This window comes from Hypomesus transpacificus, unplaced genomic scaffold, assembly GCF_021917145.1.
Source record: "Hypomesus transpacificus isolate Combined female unplaced genomic scaffold, fHypTra1 scaffold_210, whole genome shotgun sequence".
NCBI lineage: Eukaryota > Metazoa > Chordata > Actinopteri > Osmeriformes > Osmeridae > Hypomesus > Hypomesus transpacificus.
Window position 1 is genome coordinate 37,850 of NW_025813749.1, and position 21,772 is coordinate 59,621.

The 21,772-nt window shown below is 45.6% G+C and overlaps 2 protein-coding genes across 2 annotated transcripts in view; both read left to right on the top strand.

Moving 5' to 3' along the window:
- The window catches only part of LOC124462289 (membrane-associated guanylate kinase, WW and PDZ domain-containing protein 3-like), a 30,925-nt gene extending 25,644 nt beyond the window's left edge, over positions 1-5,281 (top strand). The window contains exon 18 of the mRNA XM_047013949.1: positions 59-5,281. Coding sequence (XP_046869905.1) covers positions 59-701 — 643 coding nt within the window. The 3' untranslated portion in view covers positions 702-5,281. The remainder of the gene's footprint in view (positions 1-58) is intronic.
- Positions 5,282-10,899: 5,618 nt separating this feature from the next.
- LOC124462283 (IQ motif and SEC7 domain-containing protein 2-like) overlaps positions 10,900-21,772 on the top strand; it is a 39,849-nt gene continuing 28,976 nt past the window's right edge. Inside the window, exons 1-4 of the mRNA XM_047013940.1 lie at positions 10,900-11,441; positions 19,677-19,787; positions 21,063-21,134; positions 21,483-21,543. Coding sequence (XP_046869896.1) covers positions 10,900-11,441; positions 19,677-19,787; positions 21,063-21,134; positions 21,483-21,543 — 786 coding nt within the window. The remainder of the gene's footprint in view (positions 11,442-19,676; positions 19,788-21,062; positions 21,135-21,482; positions 21,544-21,772) is intronic.

Below are 21,772 nucleotides of genomic sequence, written 5' to 3' on the forward strand. Positions count from 1 at the left end.
AGGAGGAAGAGAGTCAGGTAGTCCGCGTTAGCCACACCTCCAAGCCACAGTCAGGAAGTAGGGAACAGCGGAAGCAATCCCAGAGTTTACCCAGGAATGCATTGCGACGCTGGGACAAGGAGATCGGGGTGGAGGAGAAGAGAGTGGAGGAAAGGAGGCAGACAGACAGACAGAGGTCCAAGCCAAGTAGGGAAACTCGGAAGATGGAAAGGGAGAGGGAGAGAAAGAAAGATAGAGAAAGAAATATGGACAGAGAGAGAGAGAAAGAACAGATACACCTCCCCGTATCCAATAAGATGCACCCTAAGGATGGGAAAGCAGGCGAAAGGGGCAGGGTGAGTGGACAGGAGGAGATGGAGGCGGGGCCTGATCCCCAGAGGTTGAACCCAGAGGCGGATGCTGCTGCATCAGTGGAGAATGCTGGAATTTCTGGACAGAGAACCAATCAGAAAGCTCTGTTCTCCTTCCTCATGCCCTTGGAGGTGGATCAATCCGATGCAGAGTCCCTGGCCAGCCTATCAGAAGTCAGCATGTCTGCGGCGAGCATCGCAAGGTTAGGGGAGTGGCGAGACCCCTGGAGTACCTCGTCGTGGCAACCCTCACATGCACCCGGACCCTGGCTAAAGCCCAGCCAGCAGAAACTGTCTCAGGTCCTACAGGGGAGCCATCCGATTGGCCGACAGGGAGGACTCTGTCTCTAATTGGCTGGCAGTTCCTAACGTCTGTCATCGAATAGGATGGCTGGCTCCTCCCCCCACACTGCGGAACATAACAGGACTGAGCTTGCTGATGACACACCCCTGCTATACACATCCCGCCTTTTAACCTCTGACCTCAACCCTCCAAATCCCACCACAGTACGATTCTGTATCTCCATGGTCAGTTCTATCTGTTAGTGTGTAAATCCTCATCAATTGTGATAATAAGTGTGTATTAACTTCATTATCATGATCAACGTCCTCATAATCACCATCTCATCTATCTAAAATGGATATGCAAGTAATCTTAACAACTGCATCTAACCCTTTTGTTCAAACTTTACAAACCAAAATACAGAGCGCTAGCGCCTACTACAGGAGGTTCCTCTGTAGAAACCAGCCTGGCAGCTGCCCAGGCCACTAACTAGTTAAACTAGTATAATAATGATATTGGTTTCTAATATACTTTTGCATGAAAATATTATTTAGATGGCTTCTTTTTTTATTTTTATATATATCTATGGAGCTCAATATATAGAGACTATATAAACAAGAACGAATGGTTAGGTGATATTTCTTCTCCTTGGTGGTCATGACGGTAGCGTCCCTCCCTGTAACTCTGCTGGACAGTGCTGTGGTGTCTGCTAGCAGTGGACAGCAGCTGGATGTGAACTGGTCAGGCCTCCACAGGTGCCTTCTGCCTCTGGACACCACATGGTTGTTTGGTCACCGACTGGAGGTATGGAGAATGTGGCTACTACTCTACAATGTGGTGTGACAATGTGACGTTGTAGGCAATGCTTATGGTGCACCCCTACAACACGGCTTAGGTGTTACATTTCTAAAAATGGCCATGAGGAGGCAGTGTCACAGCCACTGGGTCAGCATCGGGCTTAGCGGAGAGATATCACCATCTGTTGGAGTGATTTATCGACTGAGGTATGATAAAGTATATGGTTTGACTGGCGTGAGAGAGTGAATGATACATTCACATAAAGTGCCTCATTATCATATTTTCTTTAGTCAGAGACGCCACCCCCATCTTGAAAGATGTCCAATCAGAGCACTGGATTTTATTCACCCAGAAGCCTCTGAATTAACTCCACCCACATACATACTGTACAGAACACTATTGTGCCGTGCTGCACTTCAGAACCTTCACACTGTCCTGCTGCTCTAGGAGGTGCACTACCCCCCAGCAGCCAGAAGGGGGGGCTGCTGGCAGTTCCATCAGTGTTTAGTGTGCCGTAATACCTATCAGAGGAGTTCCCCTGAAGGTGGTCCATAATATAACACTGGACACAATCCTTACCATAGCCAAAACCTTTTTTTTAACTATAAACGTAGCTGGCCACTCCAGTTAAAGTCAACTTCAGAAATGTCTTTTTTGAAGCAGTAGGACTTTTACTGCATGTGATGTTTCACCTTTCATCTCCATGTTTTTGCATGTGAATCATGACACACACTCACATGCACAGCCTCTTAATCTTGAAAATCCTCTGTCCAGTTGGCCCTTTGCTTACCTGTTACTCTATCACAATTACACACGGCTGACTCCATCAGGGGACTACAAGGGCATTTTGATACTGGTCGTCTATGCATTTTATAAAGTCTGTTTTTGTTCTTATGGAGGAGGAAGAGGAGGACTACTGTGGTGGTGTTAGGACATAGTACTGTATGGATATGGACATAGTACTGTATGGATATGGACATAGTACTGTATAGATATAGTACTGTATGGACATAGTACTGTATAGATATAGTACTGTATGGACATAGTACTGTATGGATATAGTACTGTATGGCCATAGTACTGTATGGATATAGTACTGTATAGATATAGTACTGTATGGACATAGTACTGTATAGATATAGTACTGTATGGACATAGTACTGTATGGATATAGTACTGTATGGCCATAGTACTGTATGGATATAGTACTGTATGGCCATAGTACTGTATGGATATAGTACTGCATCCTTGTGTACAGGGCTATACCTGAACACTACCAGAGTCCTAATTTGATCCTAATATTGACACTAGTTACAAGGTATCTGACTTGACTGTAGTGTGGACCATGCAGGGTTGGGGCAGGACAGTTTAAATTCAATTTATTCAGAATAGTAAAGAATTAGAATAACAAATATAGGAAATAAAAATAACTAATCCATAAAAACTTGATTAGTAAACACAGATTAAACTAAAGTTTATTGTCATAAATCCACAACAGTATTATTCAAAACAACTTTATTATGCATCTGAAATATAAATTGATGGATGGATTGAAGAGAAACTGACAGTAGCCCCTACCCTGGTGTTCCAGGTAGAGAGAAACTGACAGTTAGCCCCTACCCTGGTGTTCCAGGTAGAGAGAAACTGTAGCTATTTATGCACCAAATGTTTACCTCGTGCCCCTCTGAGCAATAAAAGCCATTACATCTCCACCTCTGCTATGTACAGTCAGCACCACGTAGCTTCCTGTAGGAGTGCTGTGTTCCAAAAAGCAGGTTTACACAGTTAGCTAACTGTCAGCTATCAGATCATTGACTGTATTTCATGGCGTAAGTAAGAAAAAGTTCAGAATATAAGCTGGAATATGTTAGTTTAGAATAGTTAATTATCTGAAGGAGTTATTTACCAAAATAGATGAGCTGAATATTTGGAAAGCAGACCAGCTGACACACTGATCCAGCATTGCGGACTGTCTGAGTACAGACACATAGTAAACAGCACAGGGACACGTGCTAGGAAAACCACAGCCAGCTCTATCTGCTTCAGCAGACCAGTCACAATCAACACTCCTGTGGCTTCAAGCCTACATATCCTAAGGCGCTTTCTCACTTTACTTTTAGAACATGTTTTGGAGCTACCACTGCGGAATATTATGACCTAGAGAAATGGTGAAATATTGTCAACTGTCATATCAGAATTGTACCAAAAACAAGGACCGTTGACTTCATTATTTGTTTCTTCTTCTGTATTGTTCTCTGTACACTACAGTTGTATTATAGAAAACAAAGTGCTGTTTGCATGTGAAAGTGTCACTGGAGGCCTCTGCTTCATTGTTTACGTATTTGTGAGGGGTCCTCAGTAATGGTGGACACATATGGTCCTCAGTAATGGTGGACACATATTGCTGACTGTGGCTTTAGAGAGTACCCTAAACCAGCCTTTGAGTCCAGGACATTAAAGGGCATTTGGGTCAGTTTATCATGTTCATAGTGTATTTGATGCAAAACATTTTATAAAATGACCATGTTAAATGCTAGGCCATACAGAGAGTAGGGCAGAGAGTAGGGCAAAGAACAAAACATAAAGAAACTATACTAAAAATAAAATTGGGGTGGTTTTGTTTTCACCTCTAAAGCCAAACAGCTCTTGAATCACAATGCTGAGCTTTAAATGCACAACAGGCAAACCAGTGAGTACACTGGTGAGTAGATGTAGGAAACCTATAGGTCATACTGTTGGTCACTGGGAGCAAGATCTTAATGGTTTGGCCCAGGAGTGTAGACTAGACTAGATCAGACATGTATTTGAACGTTTTAACGATGCATTTGGTTTATACAGACTTTTCACTGTTGGTACGTGCTCCGTCGGTCTAACCGCACTGGGGATAACTAAAAAAAGCATGCCTCAAGTGTTTGATCCAGATCTGGACCCAGGTCTGGACCAGAAGTCAATGATGATAGTGTTTTGGCAGAGGCACAATCTAGAGAGCCTTTCACCCTGGAGCACACATCGGCACATCTTGCTTAAGTCCACCGTTTATGCAAACCTGAGCATGAAAGCTAGTGGACTTTGACAGGGCTAGTTTGGTGTAGATGGACCCTGGCCTAGTCTACCCTTATCCTAGGTCTAGTGTGAAAGGCCCTTGGAACAGCATCAGGGCTCTACATATGTATACTCAGTGCTCTAAGAATTCTTAATGTCAATGTAAATTGTAAATATGACTAAGCAGAAAGTGATCAAACATGCCTTGACTAAAAGATCATATCATATACCACTGACAACAGCCATGCAAGGAGATAGAGCTGCAGCTTCACAGTGGGGAGAGCTTGGAGGCTGATCAGAACACGGCTCACTCTTGTCTCTAGCCATTGTAACAGACTTGGTTTGGTGCCTAAACATTTGTTATTCCCCCGAGGCCACGTTTGGGCTTTAGTTTGGTGGTCTAACTCGGCTTGGTGTTGTGCAGAAGAACCGTGGTTGGGTCACATCTGCGTAGGATTTATATACAGACAAAGAGCATCAGACTGATGTTGGCTTTAGCTTAGGGGCCAATAGTCTCGTTTTTTGGACAGGAAGATAGTGGCCTGCCAAAGTTTCTTTTCTTTTTATTTCAGGATTGAGGTCCTGACCCATTTTCACAGCTAGCTTATGTAGCCATTGTTTCTCAGTTGTATGCCCTTGTGAAGCCCAAGTCTCTGATAGAATGTACATACAGTATTTACAGTACACATGTAACATATGTACAGGTTTTTAATTGTTGCTCTTGTTATGAATAATACTAATTATATTGTAAGGTTTCTGAATGCACCAACAGGGAGTTTTGACAAATGAGTTCTAATGACTTGCAGTTAATGAGATGATATGAATAAAGTGATATAAATTAATATATATTTTTCAGGTTTTTCTTCAGGTATCGTGTCAGGTTTCATTTGTGACAACGTGGGGTGAATTACTCTAACTAACACGGAGTGAATGATGTGAGGACTGTGAACTATACCTGCGCAAGGTTGTTAGATTGTTTATCTTTCCATATCTCTGTCTCCAGTGTAGCTTTTATTCTCTCTATTTCTCTCTTCATCATTCTCTCTGTGTTCCTCTCTGATCCCCTAAATTGTAACTTTTCTGATACATACAGATGGAACTTTCATCAGATCCATTCAGTTTAGTCCGGATCTGTATGTGTCTGTGTGTGAGTCCAGAGTAAATATATATACATATATACATAGTAGTTCTGTTGACCCACTTAGATCATGACTCAGCTCAAAATCTGTTCAATCTCTGCAATTCATTAATTCATTAAATCTTCAGCTGCATAAATAGCCCCCGTATGGACATGAGTCACTTGGGCTGAAATCGCCTCCACATCCATTTCAATTGCCTTGGACACACTTTATACTTACTAGCCAAATGCACTGAAGTTACCCCAGAGCACCTGGCATGTGTGAACTGAACAACCTGTAGATCCACTCAGAAGGTTAGGGAGAAGGCTGGTTGATCAAAAAAGGAGCAAGATGATTGGTCTATTAGATACACAGGCGTGTGATTATTGGTCATTTATACATAGTGACAGCTGGTCGTTGCCTTCTATCCGGGTATCAGTTCTTATTGTAAACTTAACAGGCTTTCTGTTTCACTTTAGCTTGGTTCAGACGCCCACACGTTGTACTGCAGTCCTCCACACACACACATAAACTGTAGCAAGGGAGAAAACATTCCCTCCTACACAGTTCAGCTGCTACAAACACACACAGATACAAACGTATACAGTACAAACACACACTGTTCACAATCTCCCCATACACACTTGAACTGCTCTCTTTAGCCAGGGAGATCCACATTACAGACTGAAAACATGGGTTCCATAACCCAACTCCATCTTTCATCATGGAGATGCTCTGGGGCCTCAACACAAACAACATTATCTCAAACTACTTATCAATTATTCATGCTATATTTACATGGTCTTGTTCCTGCAGCAGTACACTGTATGATCAGAGTGTGTGGTGTACACTGTATGTGGTGTGATGGAACACTCCTACACACACACACACACACACACACACACACACACACACACACACACACGTAGTACTGTGCCAGTGCCCACTTTACTGAGCTCACAGTTCACTGGGGTCTTCATACATTTCTGCACAATATACGATATGTAAAACAGTTATCTCCCCACATTCAATAATGCGAGCTGAGTACCTCCACAGCCTCCCACCCAAAGAACTCTCACACACACACACACACACACGGTGGGAGGGTTAATCACACTTGTGGTGCACTTTGTCAGCAGCTCTGAGTCTTTCCTGATCTCCAGGGACACCCAGACACATCCCTCCATCTCTCCCTCCCTCTATCTCTCTCTCACCCCCTTTCGTTCCTTTTCTCTATGTGCTTCATCTTTCTCTCTCCCTCTACCCCCCACTCTCTCTGCTTTCTCAATGTACTCTCTTTCTTTTTCCCTCCCACCCTCCATCTCTTGCTACCTCCCACTAATTGTTCTTACTTAATTACACTTTACAAGATGATGTAGTGTATAAGAAAGAGAGAGGGGGCGGAATGGAAACAGAGGGAGAGAGGAGTTGAGCAGGAAACCATCCGTACTTCCCCTGAGCACGTTAACCCTTAGGCCGTCACATGATCTCAGTCCTGTCGGGACAGCCTTGTCCGTTCTGTTTGCACTGTCACCTTCTCTTCACACGACATTAGTCATTGAAACATCCATGTGCAATGGACAATACAAATAGTATGCAGTCATGTTTTCAACTGTGAAAAACTGGAATTGACATAATGTGGCGGAAGTTAAATTCTTCACTTAATGTTGTTAAAAGTTATTACAAAACTATGCTTCGTACTTGGCCTGAAGAGGCATCTTTCTGACAGAAATTCTGTAAACAAAACCATGTCTCTGGCAAGCTTTAAGAAAGATGGTGGCCAAGGAAGGTTATTGTCAGATGCACATGTATGTTTATGTGGAATATAAACCTTTAGACACACCTGCAAAAATCCACAGCCAGTACATTAGCAATAGCTATTTTAAATACTCCTCTAAAGAAAGGCAGTAGCACTTCTATCACTGACTGAACAAAGGCTCAGTACAGTGCAGTAGCAGGAAGGGTTTTTGTGTATCTCAGAGCTCTGACCCGACAGGGTGAAGCCTACTTGGGGGAGAAACTAAAATGACATGAAGATTATTACCGTTGTGGAGAGATGACAAAGAGAGAGAGAGAGAGATGGAGGAAAAGTGGGAGATGGGGGGGAGAGAGAGACTCGGCAGGGGGGGAGGAAAGGGTTGGCTTCTCAACACACACTGTTGCATCATGCAGGACTGTGTTCTGTTCTGCCTGCCGAGTCTGTCTGTGTGTCTGTGCTTCAGACGGATGACTGACACCACACACCAGGGGCTGTGGAACCACAGACACACAGACTGAAAACAAATACAAGGACACAGGGGGAAAATGAGGGTGGAGGAGGTGGACCAGATTAAAACAGTTCATGTAAGAGTTGCAGTTCATAAGACAACATAAGGGAGTTGGAGACCCTGCACGGTGGAACTACTTGATGGAAAGCTCTGCACTATCATCAACATCATTAAATAAATATTAATGTCATTAGACACACATTCATTGCTCACTCTGGTGGGTGTGATGTGTATGTGTGATTGAGTGAGTCCTGAGTGACTGCGTGGGGGAGAGAGAGAGAGAAAGAGAGCGAGAGAGAGAGAGAGAGAGAGAAAGAGAGAGAGAGAGAGAGAGAGAGAGAGAGAGCGTCTGAATTGCTTTCACTGTCCCCGTCTGCATCGTCAATGCACCAGGATCTTGTATTGTGGAAGGAAAGAAGTGGTAGTTTAGCGAGGGAAAGAGAGACAGAGAGGTACTGTCCATTATGGTTCTAATTATGCACGTCTTTGCCGTTCAAACTCGTGTGTTCTTGGACCAAAATGGACGGCTACTGGAACTCGGTTTCCCCACCACCGTCCTCACTGTCCGTAATATCACACGTCAGAGAGTTTGGAGAGAATAGCAACAACATATATCTTCTAGTGACTCATTGAAATAAGCCGAAACCACATGCACCCCCACCTTCCCATCCTCTTTTCACGCTGGAGGATCTGTGACGACATTAACGGAGAGACAGTCAAGGGGTCTGCAGTGGAATAGCGCTCTGCGGTGCAACCGAATGGCGGAGGGGGGCGGCAGGTGCAGAGGAGGATGCTGAACGGAAACCGTAGGGAACGGACTTACTAATTTCCCGCACGCGCTCCCGCCACATCGGGACCGAATCGAAAGACAATTGGACTCGCTCTTCAGGAGAGAGAAAAGACCTGAAAATGAACAACTTCATCAGTAAGAAATGCAAAGAAAAAATACATTAATTACCTTTATTTTGCTAAATGGTTAAATGCCTTGAAGACATTTGGCTAGGCTTCAGTGCTAATAAGTGTGGTTGTCACATTATGGAGACGTCGGATGGCTCTGTCAGATGCCTTCTTGGTCATTCCTTGAGTCAGCTTATGTTATTGAATATAATAACAGAATGCTGTCCCACTAAATCTATGTTGCTATTTGCAATTTGTAACAGTGTCTTTTGGACCTATTCGTTTGAGCTTTTTCCGAGCCAAAGGAATATCGTACCGCGCTGAATGAATGCAGCAGGGCCACCTCGCACTACATGGCTTAAGAAAAGCCATAGACTATAGAATACCTTACGTATTGTAGACTTTCAATTAGTGGACTGTCTCGCCAAATCTACAGTCTCAGAGTACAACGTGCCGTTAAATACCATATCAAGGTGTCAAATTTCATTTTCGAGGGTGAGCAGAGAGTGAGTGGCAGATCAATAGGAATCACGTCTCACGTCTTCCTACTCGCTCCATCCCTGCAGCACCACAGAGAAGTGAGGGGACGTTTTTTCTTTTTTTTTATGCAGAGGACAGATACACCACTCTTACTGGGTGAAAGTCCAGAGTTAAAGCTCTTACTATCATGAAAAGCAATGATATTTTTTATTTATCTCCTCGTGACAGATTTGTGGTTAGAATGTTTCACTGATACAAAAAAACTGTTCTTCGAAAGGTTCATGCAGGGCTCAGGGGAGGAATGATCACATTTAAAGTCAGACATAATTGAGATCCTACCGAGTTGCAACTGAAGGGTCTTTAGTGCAAAAAAGAGCCTTTGTAGAAGCTTCAGACTTCCAAGATGGGAGAAGAGGCAGTTGAGTGTGAGTTGAAATGCACCTTACAGACTAGAAGACAGTATAGCAGGAAGTCTTAAAGTGGGTAGTGTGATAGGGGGGAAAGCAAGCTCCTGGTTTCTGGCAAAGTGCATTGTCAACCATCATAGCGTGCGTGAGAAAGGGCTGGTCAAATGGGCAAGAGAGAGGTGAAAATGAAACCTGGACAGATACAACCAGATCTTATCAGGTTTTTCTTATGAGGTGAGGCAAGTGTGTGAGAGAGAGAGAGAGACTAAGGAGAAAGAGAAGAGAGAGAAAGAGAGCGAATGAGAGACTGTGAACACACACCCACACCAACCTACCCTCAAGTTTATTTTGTAGTGGGCTGAAACTGATCCACTTCTCTTCTCTCTTCTCAGCTTCCACCCTCCCTCATTCTCTTTGTGGGGTTTTCTGGGAATGGATGATACAGAGACAGGCTTCACTCTGAACCAGCTTTCCAAGTAATGACTCGTTGGAAGTCTGGACTGAGAACATGGAATGTTTCAGATGACCTCTGACCTTCTCCGATGATTGGTGAGATTAACTGAATGGCATCTTGTGATTGCTGAATTCATGGATATCACTCATGTAATAGAGGCGTCATCTATTGGAGAATCAAAGACTGACAGAGAACTCTCCTGCTTATCTTGACTGGATGGTGGATTCAAGCCTGGTGCAGGTTATGGCTATGTGATAAATAAGAGGTTTTCTGCAGTTGTTTAATTTACACCATTGCTCACCTAGCCTGGTATCAGTTGCTGTTCTGGCACCTAGAACTGTAGACATGCAGGTCAGTCACTCATCCAGCTCCATTTTCGTCCAATCACCAACTGCTAACTCCAGCTACAACAGGTCCAACTTGTTGGCCAAGTGTAATTACAACTGACTTGTTTACTTCCTCTGCTGTTTTTTCCGAGGCAGTCTCACTTTTATGGACATTTTTTAGTTTGAGAACTATTTCCACCATGGGTTCTAACCCAGAACAGAACACTTGATCCAACATTCTCTGATGTCAGAGGCTCCACTGGACCACTCCAAGCGGAGACGACCAGGAAGCTATCCGTCTTGATCTTCGTATCAGCTCCTAAGAAAGCCTCCCCCTCTCCCCCCCACTCACTCACTCTGGTGGGGGGGAGAGCCTAAGGTGTAGTGCGCAGGGCGTAGTGTGTAGGGCCTAGAACCTCAGCTAGTTAGGCTGTCACCCAGAGCTGCTCCTGGCCCTAGGGGGTCCATTGAGCCAGCATGGAGTCAGGCCAGGGCCCGGGTCCTGGACATGGTAGCCCTGAGAGCCCCAACAGGGCTGTAGAGTACCTTCTGGAGCTCAACAACATTATCGAGAGCCAGCAGAAACTTCTGGAAAGCCAACGGCACCGCATCGAGGAACTGGAGGTCCAACTGGACCGTCTCAGCCAGGAGAACAAGGACCTGAGATTAGACAGACGACAGCCCCCCCCTCATGCCTGCCCCCCAGAGCCCCCCTGCCCCCCGCCTCCTCCCCTGACCAAGACCAACCCGCCCTTGGTATCCTCAGTGCCCCTCCACCCCACCCATAGCTACAACCACAGCATGGCCATGCCCACCCCCACCCCAACCCCTGCTGTACCCACACCGGCGGCTGCTCCACCACCCCCACCACCCCCGGTGCCGGCTAGGGAGCCCAGGAGCCACACCCGTGTGACTCGCGGGGTCTCCATAGGGGGAACCAACTTTGTGGAGAAGGAGAAGGAGCGTCTGGAAAGGCTCCACAGTGCCAACGCTGCCAACTCAGCCAGCCTGCACAGACAGTAAGTTGGCCCGGCCCATTAAAGCTGACACCACACACAGCTGCTATGATGGTCTCATTACTAGTATGGTGTCATGGCATCCATAGTACTGTATATGTCCAAACTAAGATAACTGGTGAGCTGAAGTTGTTTCATGGTGAGTGTATAACAGACGGTTGGCGTGAAATGTATTCAGGACATCTTGATGGAGACTGTGGACTTCATGACTGTGGACTTGGTGAGGTGACAGTGGTTGGGCTGCTTTGACTTCTGACCCTGCCAGTGAGTGGCAGGGTTGGAGCAGGGTTGCACAGTAACTGCTCTGAGCTTGTAGTGTTGTGTTGTGATTACAGGTTACTCACACGACGCTGTAGGCTGACTGTGGAGGAGGTGTTGATCATGCTGATAGTGTAGGAGAGGGAGTGTGTGTATGTGTGTGAGAGATATGTGATTAACATGCACTAGATGGATGGAGAGTCTGGTCTGTATGTGGGAGGGAGATGGATATTATATATATATATATATATATATATAGAGAGAGAGAGAGAGAGAGAGAGAGAGACAGAGAGAGAGAGAGAGGAGAGAATTGTAGTTGGGTTCTCCTGCTCCTGTTCAGTTAATGGTTGGTCTTATAAATACTGGTGGTTCCCAGTACTTTCTCCTGAAGTAGTCTCTCTTCTCCTCTTTCTTCTTCTCTGTTTCCTCCCCCCTTCTGTGCTGAGCAGATGGTAAGTCCTCATGTGTTTCACCATGTTTGAGTCAGAGGGGGGTCATTCACTTTTTCACTCTGACACACACACACACACATGCATACACATACACAAACACTCACACACAAATACCCTTACATACATACATACATACATACATACATACATACATACATACATACATACATACATACATACATACATACATACATACATACATACATACATACATACATACATACAATGTATGTATGTATGCAAGACACATATTCTCTCCATCTCTCGCTCTGTCTTTTTGCATCCTTCATGCGCCCGTAATGAAATGTCCCTCTCCTGAAAGCCCAAATTTTACACTCTTGGTCTAATGGCAAAAGCCTTGGCAGGAACGCATAAAACCACAGGTTTGGTCCTCTCTGGCTACAGCAGTGGAGATCATGCTAGCAGCAACTGCTTACAGTAGACCTACATCTTCCCTGCTGCAGCATGCAAGTGTACTCATGTCCAGCACCTGGCTCTGAGGCTGTCCATAACTGGAGCATGGCCTAGTTCCATACCTAGGCTCTGGAAGTTAACTCTCCACCAAGCTGACTGCACCCCACCTTGCTTCACTAAAACAGGGTTCCAGAATGGGAGTAGAAAGCTACTTGGATTAGGACGTGTTTCTATCACGCCACGCACAATCTCTTTCTCTCTCTCTCTCTCTCTCTCTCTCTCTCTCTCTCTCTCTCTCTCTCTCTCTCTCTCTCTCTCTCTCTCTAACTGGCGTGTGTGAAGGGACAGAGTGATTTTTCCTTTAGACAGCGTTGCTGCAGGCCTGCTGTCTTATGACCTGCGTTAGTATGACCGGTGCTTAATGACACTTGTTCCCTGTGGGTAGCCGTAGTTCTCCAGTATGTGCCAGACCTCATTAGTGAGACTGTGTGTGTGTGTGTATATGTGTCATAGTAAAGAGCAAGGATCTGATGTGTTACTACATCATCTATCATGTCCTTACAGCTTGGGTGATTATTAGCACAATCACTAAAGTCTTGTCCCTTGATGTAATATGCACACACACAAACACACACATTTACATACTGACAGCTGATACACTTCATCCCTCTTCAGTTTGAGATAGGGGAGTAGAGCACTGTATTTATGACCATGTTCATGTCTGTTCTAATGGATATATGTGTTTATCTGTTTAAGACAATACCATAATTACTGTTACTAACACATTCTCTCGTGTCTCTCTCTATCTCTCTCTCTCTGTTATCTGTCTGTCTGTCTCACTTCTCTTTATCTGCCTGTGTTTGTGTTTGTGTCCATGTCTGTGTGTGTCGATGTCTGCGTGTGTGTGTGTCGATGTCTGTGTGTGTGTGTGTGTTCATTCGTAGGCCTGATGGAGTCTCCCACAAGGACAGGTCTGTAAGACTTTCCTGTTTCCTCCACAGGGTCTTAGACATGCTTCTATCCCCAACGTCCTCCTTCTCTCCTCTTCCCTCCCTGTCCCTGTTTATCCACCCTTCTTCGTCACCATCCTTCCTCACCCTCCACCCTCCTCCCTCACCCTCCTCCCTCACCCTCTTCCCCCACCCTCCTTCGTCACCCTCCTCCCTCACCCTCCTCCCTCACCCTCCTCCCTCACCCTCTTCCCCCACCCTCCTTCATCACCCTCCTCCCTCACCCTCCTCCCTCACCCTCTTCCCCCACCCTCCTTCATCACCCTCCTCCCTCACCCTCCTCCCTCACCCTCCTCCCTCACCCTTCTTCCGCCCCCATCCTTCCCTCCTCCAGCGGGAAAGTATCTTACCCCGAATCCTCTGCTCTCTCTAACATCAGGCTAGTTAGGGCTGTGGTATGCTAGCTGCTGTTAGCTCATGTTTCTCATGTTTCTAGAGGTGTTTTGCACGCTCTCTCTTTCTTTCTATCTATCTCTGTCTGTCTCTTTCTCTCTCTCTGTCTGTCTGTCTCTCTCTCTTTTCTCTCTCCCCCTCTGTTATATTTGGCAACATTAAAATGAGACACAAGGGTCATGCAGGATAAATGCTGTGTTGTCATGGTAACACCTTTGGAAGAAGTGAGTTGCAGAAAACTGCTTTTGTAGCAGCCACTGTTCTACAATGCCTGGCATAGGGACTCAAACCAGTATGGCATCTGTGATGGCTTTCTTTTTTTTATGCTGTCTGAACCAAAGTCCACACACACACACACATACTCTACACACACACACACACACACACCCAACCACCACCACTGTTACTGTAAATGTAATGGGGAAGGGGAGTGCAACCTAAAAGTGTTATATGGTGTGGTCTAGTTTCTTATTTTTCTCATATAGCTGGAAGCTATGTTTGTGATGTTGTACTTGGGAGATTAGACTGTAGAAACCCACTCTAACTAAACCCTGGCAGGAGCTTACAGCCAGGAGCATACAACATGGGGTACAGTGGTGGTGGTGTTGAATGCCGCAGGCTTGTCTACGGGACTAGTACTGTCTGACCTCCCTCTTGTCTCATGTCTGGCGGCAGAGCTGCACAAACACATGCAAAACACACACACATTCACACATACATCCACCCTTGTATACACATATACACACACTCACCCACACTGCAAGGGGAAAGTAGGCTGGCAGTGATATGAATAGTGTGGTGATAAATTACCTCCATGAGTGGACTAGGCCACAGGAGAAAAACCTCTGTGTGTGACCTGTGTGTGTGTGTGTGTGTGTGTGTGTGTGTGTGTGTGTGTTTGACGTGTGTGTGTGAAAGAGACAGCAAGTGAGATAAAGAGAAAGACATGAAATATGTACATATGTGAAATACGGTATCTAGAGTATGTGTGTATGTTTAATAGAGAAAAGGTGTGTGTGTTGAGGGGGGATTTGGAAGGAGGACAGAGCGTGTGTGTGTTAGGGGGGCTGATGTGAGTTGGTAACCATGTGCAAAGAACTACTTGGTAGATCTATTTAAAACCTCAGCATATCAACACCCATGCTTCTGTTACTGTGGCAACAACTGTCTTCATCAGCCACGGTTGCCCTTAACAACCATGTCAGTATGTCCTTCTAGCTCTTATGAAACTGAACTATCTGGATGACTGATTTCACAGAATCATACCCCTGGTTGACTACTAATCTCAAACACTGATGAGTTCGGTTGGAATTCTTTGGAATATGTCATTCCAGGAATCTCCCAAATGTTCACGGTTCTGGTGCCTATGAGTATGTGTGTGTATGTGCGTGTGTGAATGGACTATCTTCAATAGACCATTAGCTCTTGCTAATTAAGACCATTAGTCATTTAGTAATGCTGCCTAGCCCCCCCATCCCTCCTCACCCCTCCCCACAGACACACATCATTGACACAGATCCATAAGGACATGGTGATTGGTGGGTGGCTCTGAGTGGTGATTGGTGGGTGGCTCTGAGTGGAGACACTCGTCTAATCGTTGGTTCCAGCTGTCATACTGAAATTCTTTCAGTAATACGATTGGTGGAGACAAACGAGATGAATGTCTGTTAATCAGAATCAAGAGGACACTAACTGGACCTTTCATTAATACGGGTTAAGTGAATTGAATGTAGCTGAACACATGATGTGACACCCTCCTCTTGCTTACTCATTGCTAAGGGACATTATGTGTAAAGTTAGATATGGTTGTCAGTGTTGGGGTGTTGTGGAGGATACGGCTCTGTTGTTAGCACCAATGCTAACACTGAGTTAACACCAATGCCAATACTAAAGTTCCCTGATTTTAGCTTTAGTCCTGAAACCAACAGACTACAGTGTTGGTTAAGCTAATCTCTGCCGTACCCTGCCCCTCCCCCATAATGCACACAGGCTTGTAAAATACTCCCCCCAACACACACCCCTTCATCCTTTCTCTTTTTCTTTCTCTGTCTCGTGTACCATGGCAAAGCAGCATGGTTGCCCAGGGAACCTGGTGAGTTATCACAAGTGCTTACGTGAAGATGAGTGTGGGCGAGATGGAGAGAGAAAGAGGAAGAGAGAGAAGAGACAGAAAAAGACAGAGACAGCTAAAGAAATAGGGAGATTGAGATGGAAAAGAAGATTTTTGAAAACAGTATTTTAATTCATGTCTGAATTAAAAAATAAAATGTTGATATGATTGTGTATCGTTGTGTGGCTGGAATGCTTACTTGTGTGTATCTATGTGCCTGCTTGTGTTTGTGTATGTAAATGTGTATAGTGCTTGTAGATCCCTTCTTTTGTAGCAGTGCCCTTCACAAACTTGATTCTATCATATGTATGCTGTTCACATTGCTGAAGCAATGCTGCATTATGATAATTATGTTTCCATATTTTTAAAGTGAAGTCATAGTCAGCATAACCCTAATTTACAGTCAGCTCTTTAAAAGATGTGTGTCTTCAGATCCAACAGAATTCAGGAAGAATGAGTCTCTGGGGGATGAGTGTGGCCTTTTGGGAGTTGTAGTCAGCAAGCTTTCCCTTTCAAGGTGATTCTTCTCTTAAGAACAGAACTTTGAACTACTGAGGTTGTTTCTGTTAGATGGAAAGTGATCCTAAAGAGTCAGTCCCAAGACTTTACTCATTTCCTTCAGTCACAGTGGATAATATTGTACCAGTACATGCCTTTGTTTATGTCTTCAATAGACGTCTTTAACATCTTCTACTGGACTGCGGGATTAGGGATGCTTTATGCAGAGATTGAAGACAGTGGAAGTTTGACTAAATCCAGTAGGGTGTGTGGGTTTGTGCATGTGTATCCTTCCAGCAAAAAATATACTGTATTGTGGGTCTCTCAGGGAAACACTCTCTAAAAAGCCCCAAAGGGTGGTACTGTAAGCTTTATGGAGTCCTTTTGCTGGTTGTTTCCACATTGAAGCGCAGTTATTGATAGGTACAATGTGAGGTGTAAGTCATCAGGAATCACGTGGAACTCCTCTTCTTTATCCTTCCATTGTCTGTAACAGGAGTGCTTCCTGTTTGTAAGCACCTGGAAATCAGTAATGTCATTCTACTTTTTCACTGCCACACTCCTGGACACCTTCTCTTTGTTTCTCTTCTGGGTGACCCTCCTCATTCTAATCAGGACCTTGTTCTTCTCCCCTTTATCTTCATCTTGCTTTCTCCTGTCTTTCTGTGTTGGCCTTCTATTTGTGTGACCTTGCGCTATCCTCAATATTACATCATTGTGGCTCTTGTCAAAGTACCTTACTTTGTGTACATTTGTGTGGCTTCCTTTGATAACTGCAAGAGAGGAGAGTACCACAGTATGAGAGAGAGTCAGAGACAGAGTGAGAGGAAAAGAGAGAGAGCGAAAGAAAGCTAGCGAAAGAAAAATAATGCAAGAAAGAGTGAAAGACATGCGTATGTGAATGAGAGAGAAAGACAATAGGGGACAGTCAGAGTTGAGTTGTTGAGTCATCGATGACTGTCCACCTCTGAGGAGTCTGACATTTAGTCATGGGAGAGAAGAAGGGATGGAGCGACTGCAGACGGAAGGTTAGATGGAGCAGTGGAGCGGTGATGATGATTGGATCAAGGCTGATTCTTCTTAAGCATGCACCCAACCAGTTAGCAGACACCACTCTAGGTTACTGGTCGTGAAATGAAGAACAGAAGGTCTCCTCACATGAATGGCTCGTCTTGATGTCATCTAGTCATCTATTTAGCTCTGTGTCTTACCCTCTGAGGGCCCACAGTCTGGACACTGATGGTGTGGAAATCTTTCAGAACTATCTCATCTCATTTGTGGTCCCTTCACAGTTGGGTTCCATGGCTCACATGCCCCTCCCCCATGCTTACATAAGGCCTTTGACATTTTAAATAGCACATGTGCCTGTGCATGAGTATACGTTAGTAAGACTGACAAAAACGGACTGGCCTCGTTTGAGGATGATTATTCATATTTAGCGGTTGCATAAGAGGCTTTATGGAAGCATAATGCCTAAAACAGGCTCCATTTTACCACCAACATTTGTCATCAAACTGTAATTACCTGGATGACGTGCTGAAACGTCATTGCATCCTCTGTACATGTGCACATGCATACATCCAGATTACGAGCAATGACACCATAGCATAAACGGTGAGAGGTTTGATTCTGGAGATGGACTTCTAAGCTAAGGGCTGAAGACTGAGCTCTCCTCTGCAGTGTAGGCTGCTATGTAAATTAACCACAGTTTGGTTGGGTCAGACTACTGCACAGGAACCCAGCCACTGCTGTTGTGACTGGCTGGGCTGGGAAAAATACTACTCTCTGGGGGTCGATAGATGGATGGAACAAAAGAGCAAGAGCGAATGAGTGAGACAGAGAGAGAGAGAGAGAGAGAGAGAGAGAGAAAGAGAGAGAGAGAGAGAGAGAGAAAGAGAGAGAGAGAGAGCAAGATAAATAGAGAGATGAATCATTCCATAGATAGTTGTTTCTCATTTGCTTTCTGATGATAGAGATCTAGAGAGCATGATTAATGATGGTCCGCTAGGTTGAATTATCAGCATCTTTGCTTCAACCCTGGGAGATCCCTGTAACCCTCATGTGTACAGTTGGGGTTGTTTCTGACCAGTCACCTGGGCTTTAGATGGGTAAGACTGCATCCCATCTTGTCCTGTAGACACACAGTATATCTACTTACCTTGTTACCTATCTACCTATTTATCTACCTATTCATCTATTAAATCTTATTATCTATCATTCATCTATCTGTGCCTTCTTGTCTCCTAACCAGCTTTGTGTACTGCTCATATGCTAACTGCTAACACTTTATGCTCTGGCTGCTAAAGGTCAACGCTAACTGCCAATATTGTTGTGTGCTATTGGCTTATGCTAACACTACTTTGTGCTAATGGCTAACTGCTAATATTACTGTGCTAACTGCTAATGCTAATACTATTTTGTGCAAACTGCTATTGTTGCTAACGTGTTTGTTTATGTGTGCTTGTCTGTCATCTGCTCTTCTGTGTTTCTATCTTGACTTTATTTTTTCTTTCTCTCTTACTTCTTTGTCTATCTTTCTCTTCCTCTCTCTCATTCTTTCTCTTCCTCTCTCTCTCTCTCTCTCTCTCTCTCTCTCTCTCTCTCTCTCTCTCTCTCTCTCTCTCTCTCTCTCTCTCTCTCTCTCTCTCTCTCTCTCTCTCTCTCTCTCTCTCTCTCTCTCTTCCTCTCTCACTCTTTCTCTCTTTCCCTCACTCTTTCTTTCTCTTCCTCTCTTTCTCCTCCTATCTCTCTCTCTCTCTCACTCTTCCTCTCTCACTCTTTCTCTCTTTCCCTCTCTCTTTCTTTCTCTTCCTCTCTCTTTCCTCCTATCTCTCTCTCTCTCTCTCTCACTCTTCCTCTCTCACTCTTTCTCTCTTTCCCTCTCTCTTTCTTTCTCTTCCTCTCTCTCTCCTCCTATCTCTCTCTCTCTCTCTCTCTCTCTCTCTCTCTCTCTCTCTCTCTCTCTCTCTCTCTCTCTCTCTCCCTCCCTCTCTTTCTCTGTCAGGTCTTACACCACCTGTTCTACTACTTGTCGTACCAACCTCACAAGCACTCCTAGTGCTCCACCTCCTGCTTCCTCCACCTCTTCCTCTCTCCACACCAGTCTGACCGCTCACAGCCACTCCACCCACCACCAGTACTGCTGCCCCGCGCGCCTCCGCCTACCCAAGCCTCCCTGCGCCCTGCCCCCTGCCAGACATCACGAGCAGGCAAGGTAAGGGCCTGAGACACCTAGAACTACAGGTCCCACAATCTTCTACTCCTTCCACCACTATCCCACACATCACGTCCTTTAGTCTCCCTTCTATAGAGGTACAGGTCCCACAATCCTCCACTGCTCCACTATTCTGTCATACCACATCAGTCCCACATCATCCCTACTGTTTCTCCCTCAACCCCACACCCACAGAAGTCAAAGTGTACCTAAAAGTACTACAGGTCCCACAATGCTCGTCTCCTTCCTCATGTCCCTGATTAGACATACCTTCAGTGTTCAGTCCCACTTCATCTCTCAGACATGAAGCAGGAGGAGCCTGATGCAACCTGTCTCCCTCCTACCAATCCTCTGTTCCCCACTTCTCTACGACCTTTCCCCAACACACACACAGAGAGCTGGCAGAACTCTGAAGTTCCACAATCCTCCACACCAGCCCCTTCCACTGCCTGACAATGTTTCCCTCCGTCACCGAACCTGCCGAATGGTCTTTGCTCCCCCCTGCTCCTTCCCTCTCTGTCCCCGCCCCCTCTGTACGGCTTCCTTTTCACACACGTATCATCTAACACCTATGCTGTCACAGCCTCACCCCTCCATCTCCCTCCATCTCCCTCCATCTCCCTCCATCTCCCTCCATCTCCCTCCCCCTCCATCTCCCTCCATCTCCATCTCCCTCCATCTCCCTCCTCCTCCATCTCCCTCCATCTCCCTCCATCTCCCTCCATCTCCCTCCATCTCCTCCATCTCCCTCCCCCTCCATCTCCCTCCATCTCCCTCCATCTCCATCTCCCTCCATCTCCCTCCATCTCCCTCCATCTCCCTCCCCCTCCATCTTCTGCATGGTTCTGATTCTCATCCTACTGAAATGAGGTGGGGGGGGGGATTTAGTCATGTTAAGACATTAAGAAGCATATGCATTGGTGAAAAGATTAATTACATCTTAAAGCAAGTAGACATACTGCATACTAGTAAAACTGAAACTAAATAACATACAGCAGATTTGACTGTAAGGTTATGTAACTAAGCTGTGGATGATTTTATATGCTCCAAGCCTGACACCTGGTGGGGAGTTGTAGTACAGCAGCTATACACTTCCGTATTCTTCTCTCTCTCCTCCATCTCTCCTCACACTGCTTTTTTTCTGTGTTTGCCATTCTCTCATTGCTTCTATACCAACACACACTTTCTCCCTCGGTCTTCCTCTTTTGCTCTCTCTCTCTCTGTCTCTCATCTCTTCCTTCTTCTCCTTTGTCCATCTCCATGTTTCTCTCTCAGAGAGGAGGACGAGGATGACATCGCCCATCAGTTCTGTTGCCCTGCCTCTGAGTGCAGTAGCCCCTCCTCTAGGTAACCTGCACACCGTGTGCCCCGCCCCTATCTGCCCCATCGTTACCGACTGCCTGCGAGCTTACCCGATCCCCAGAAGAAGACACAGAGGGGCAAAAGTGAATCTCTGTCCTTCAGGAGAGACTGGACCCTAGAGTTGTGAACCAGAGACCTGGAGCCTCCTGCCACCCCCCCATCCCCTAGCATGATGCCACCCCGAACCCTGCTGTCAAACCTTTCACCTCGTCTCACCTGCTATTATCTGGCCTGACTTACTTTGTTAACCCATCCCCTGCTGCCTGTTGGCCTCCATATCTCTCTGGACCCTAGCCCTGCAGCCCCTTGGCCTCTAGCCCCTTGGCCCCCCAGCCCCTTGGCCCCCCAGCCCCTTGGCCCCCCAGCCCCTTGGCCCCTCAACCCCAGCCCTCTGGTATTGTAGGAAAAAGCAGACTCTCTGAGAAGGACGTACAATAGGAAGAGATATGACAGCGTTGGGCCAGCAATGGGACTGCGTTGTGACTGCATCTCCTCCTGAGAGCACGATGATGATGTGGTTGAGGATGATGATGATGATGGTGAAGTTGGTGATAGCGTGAAGAACAGCAAATGGAAAACCAAACCCAGCATCCCTCTTATTCTCTTGATCACCATGCTCTCTA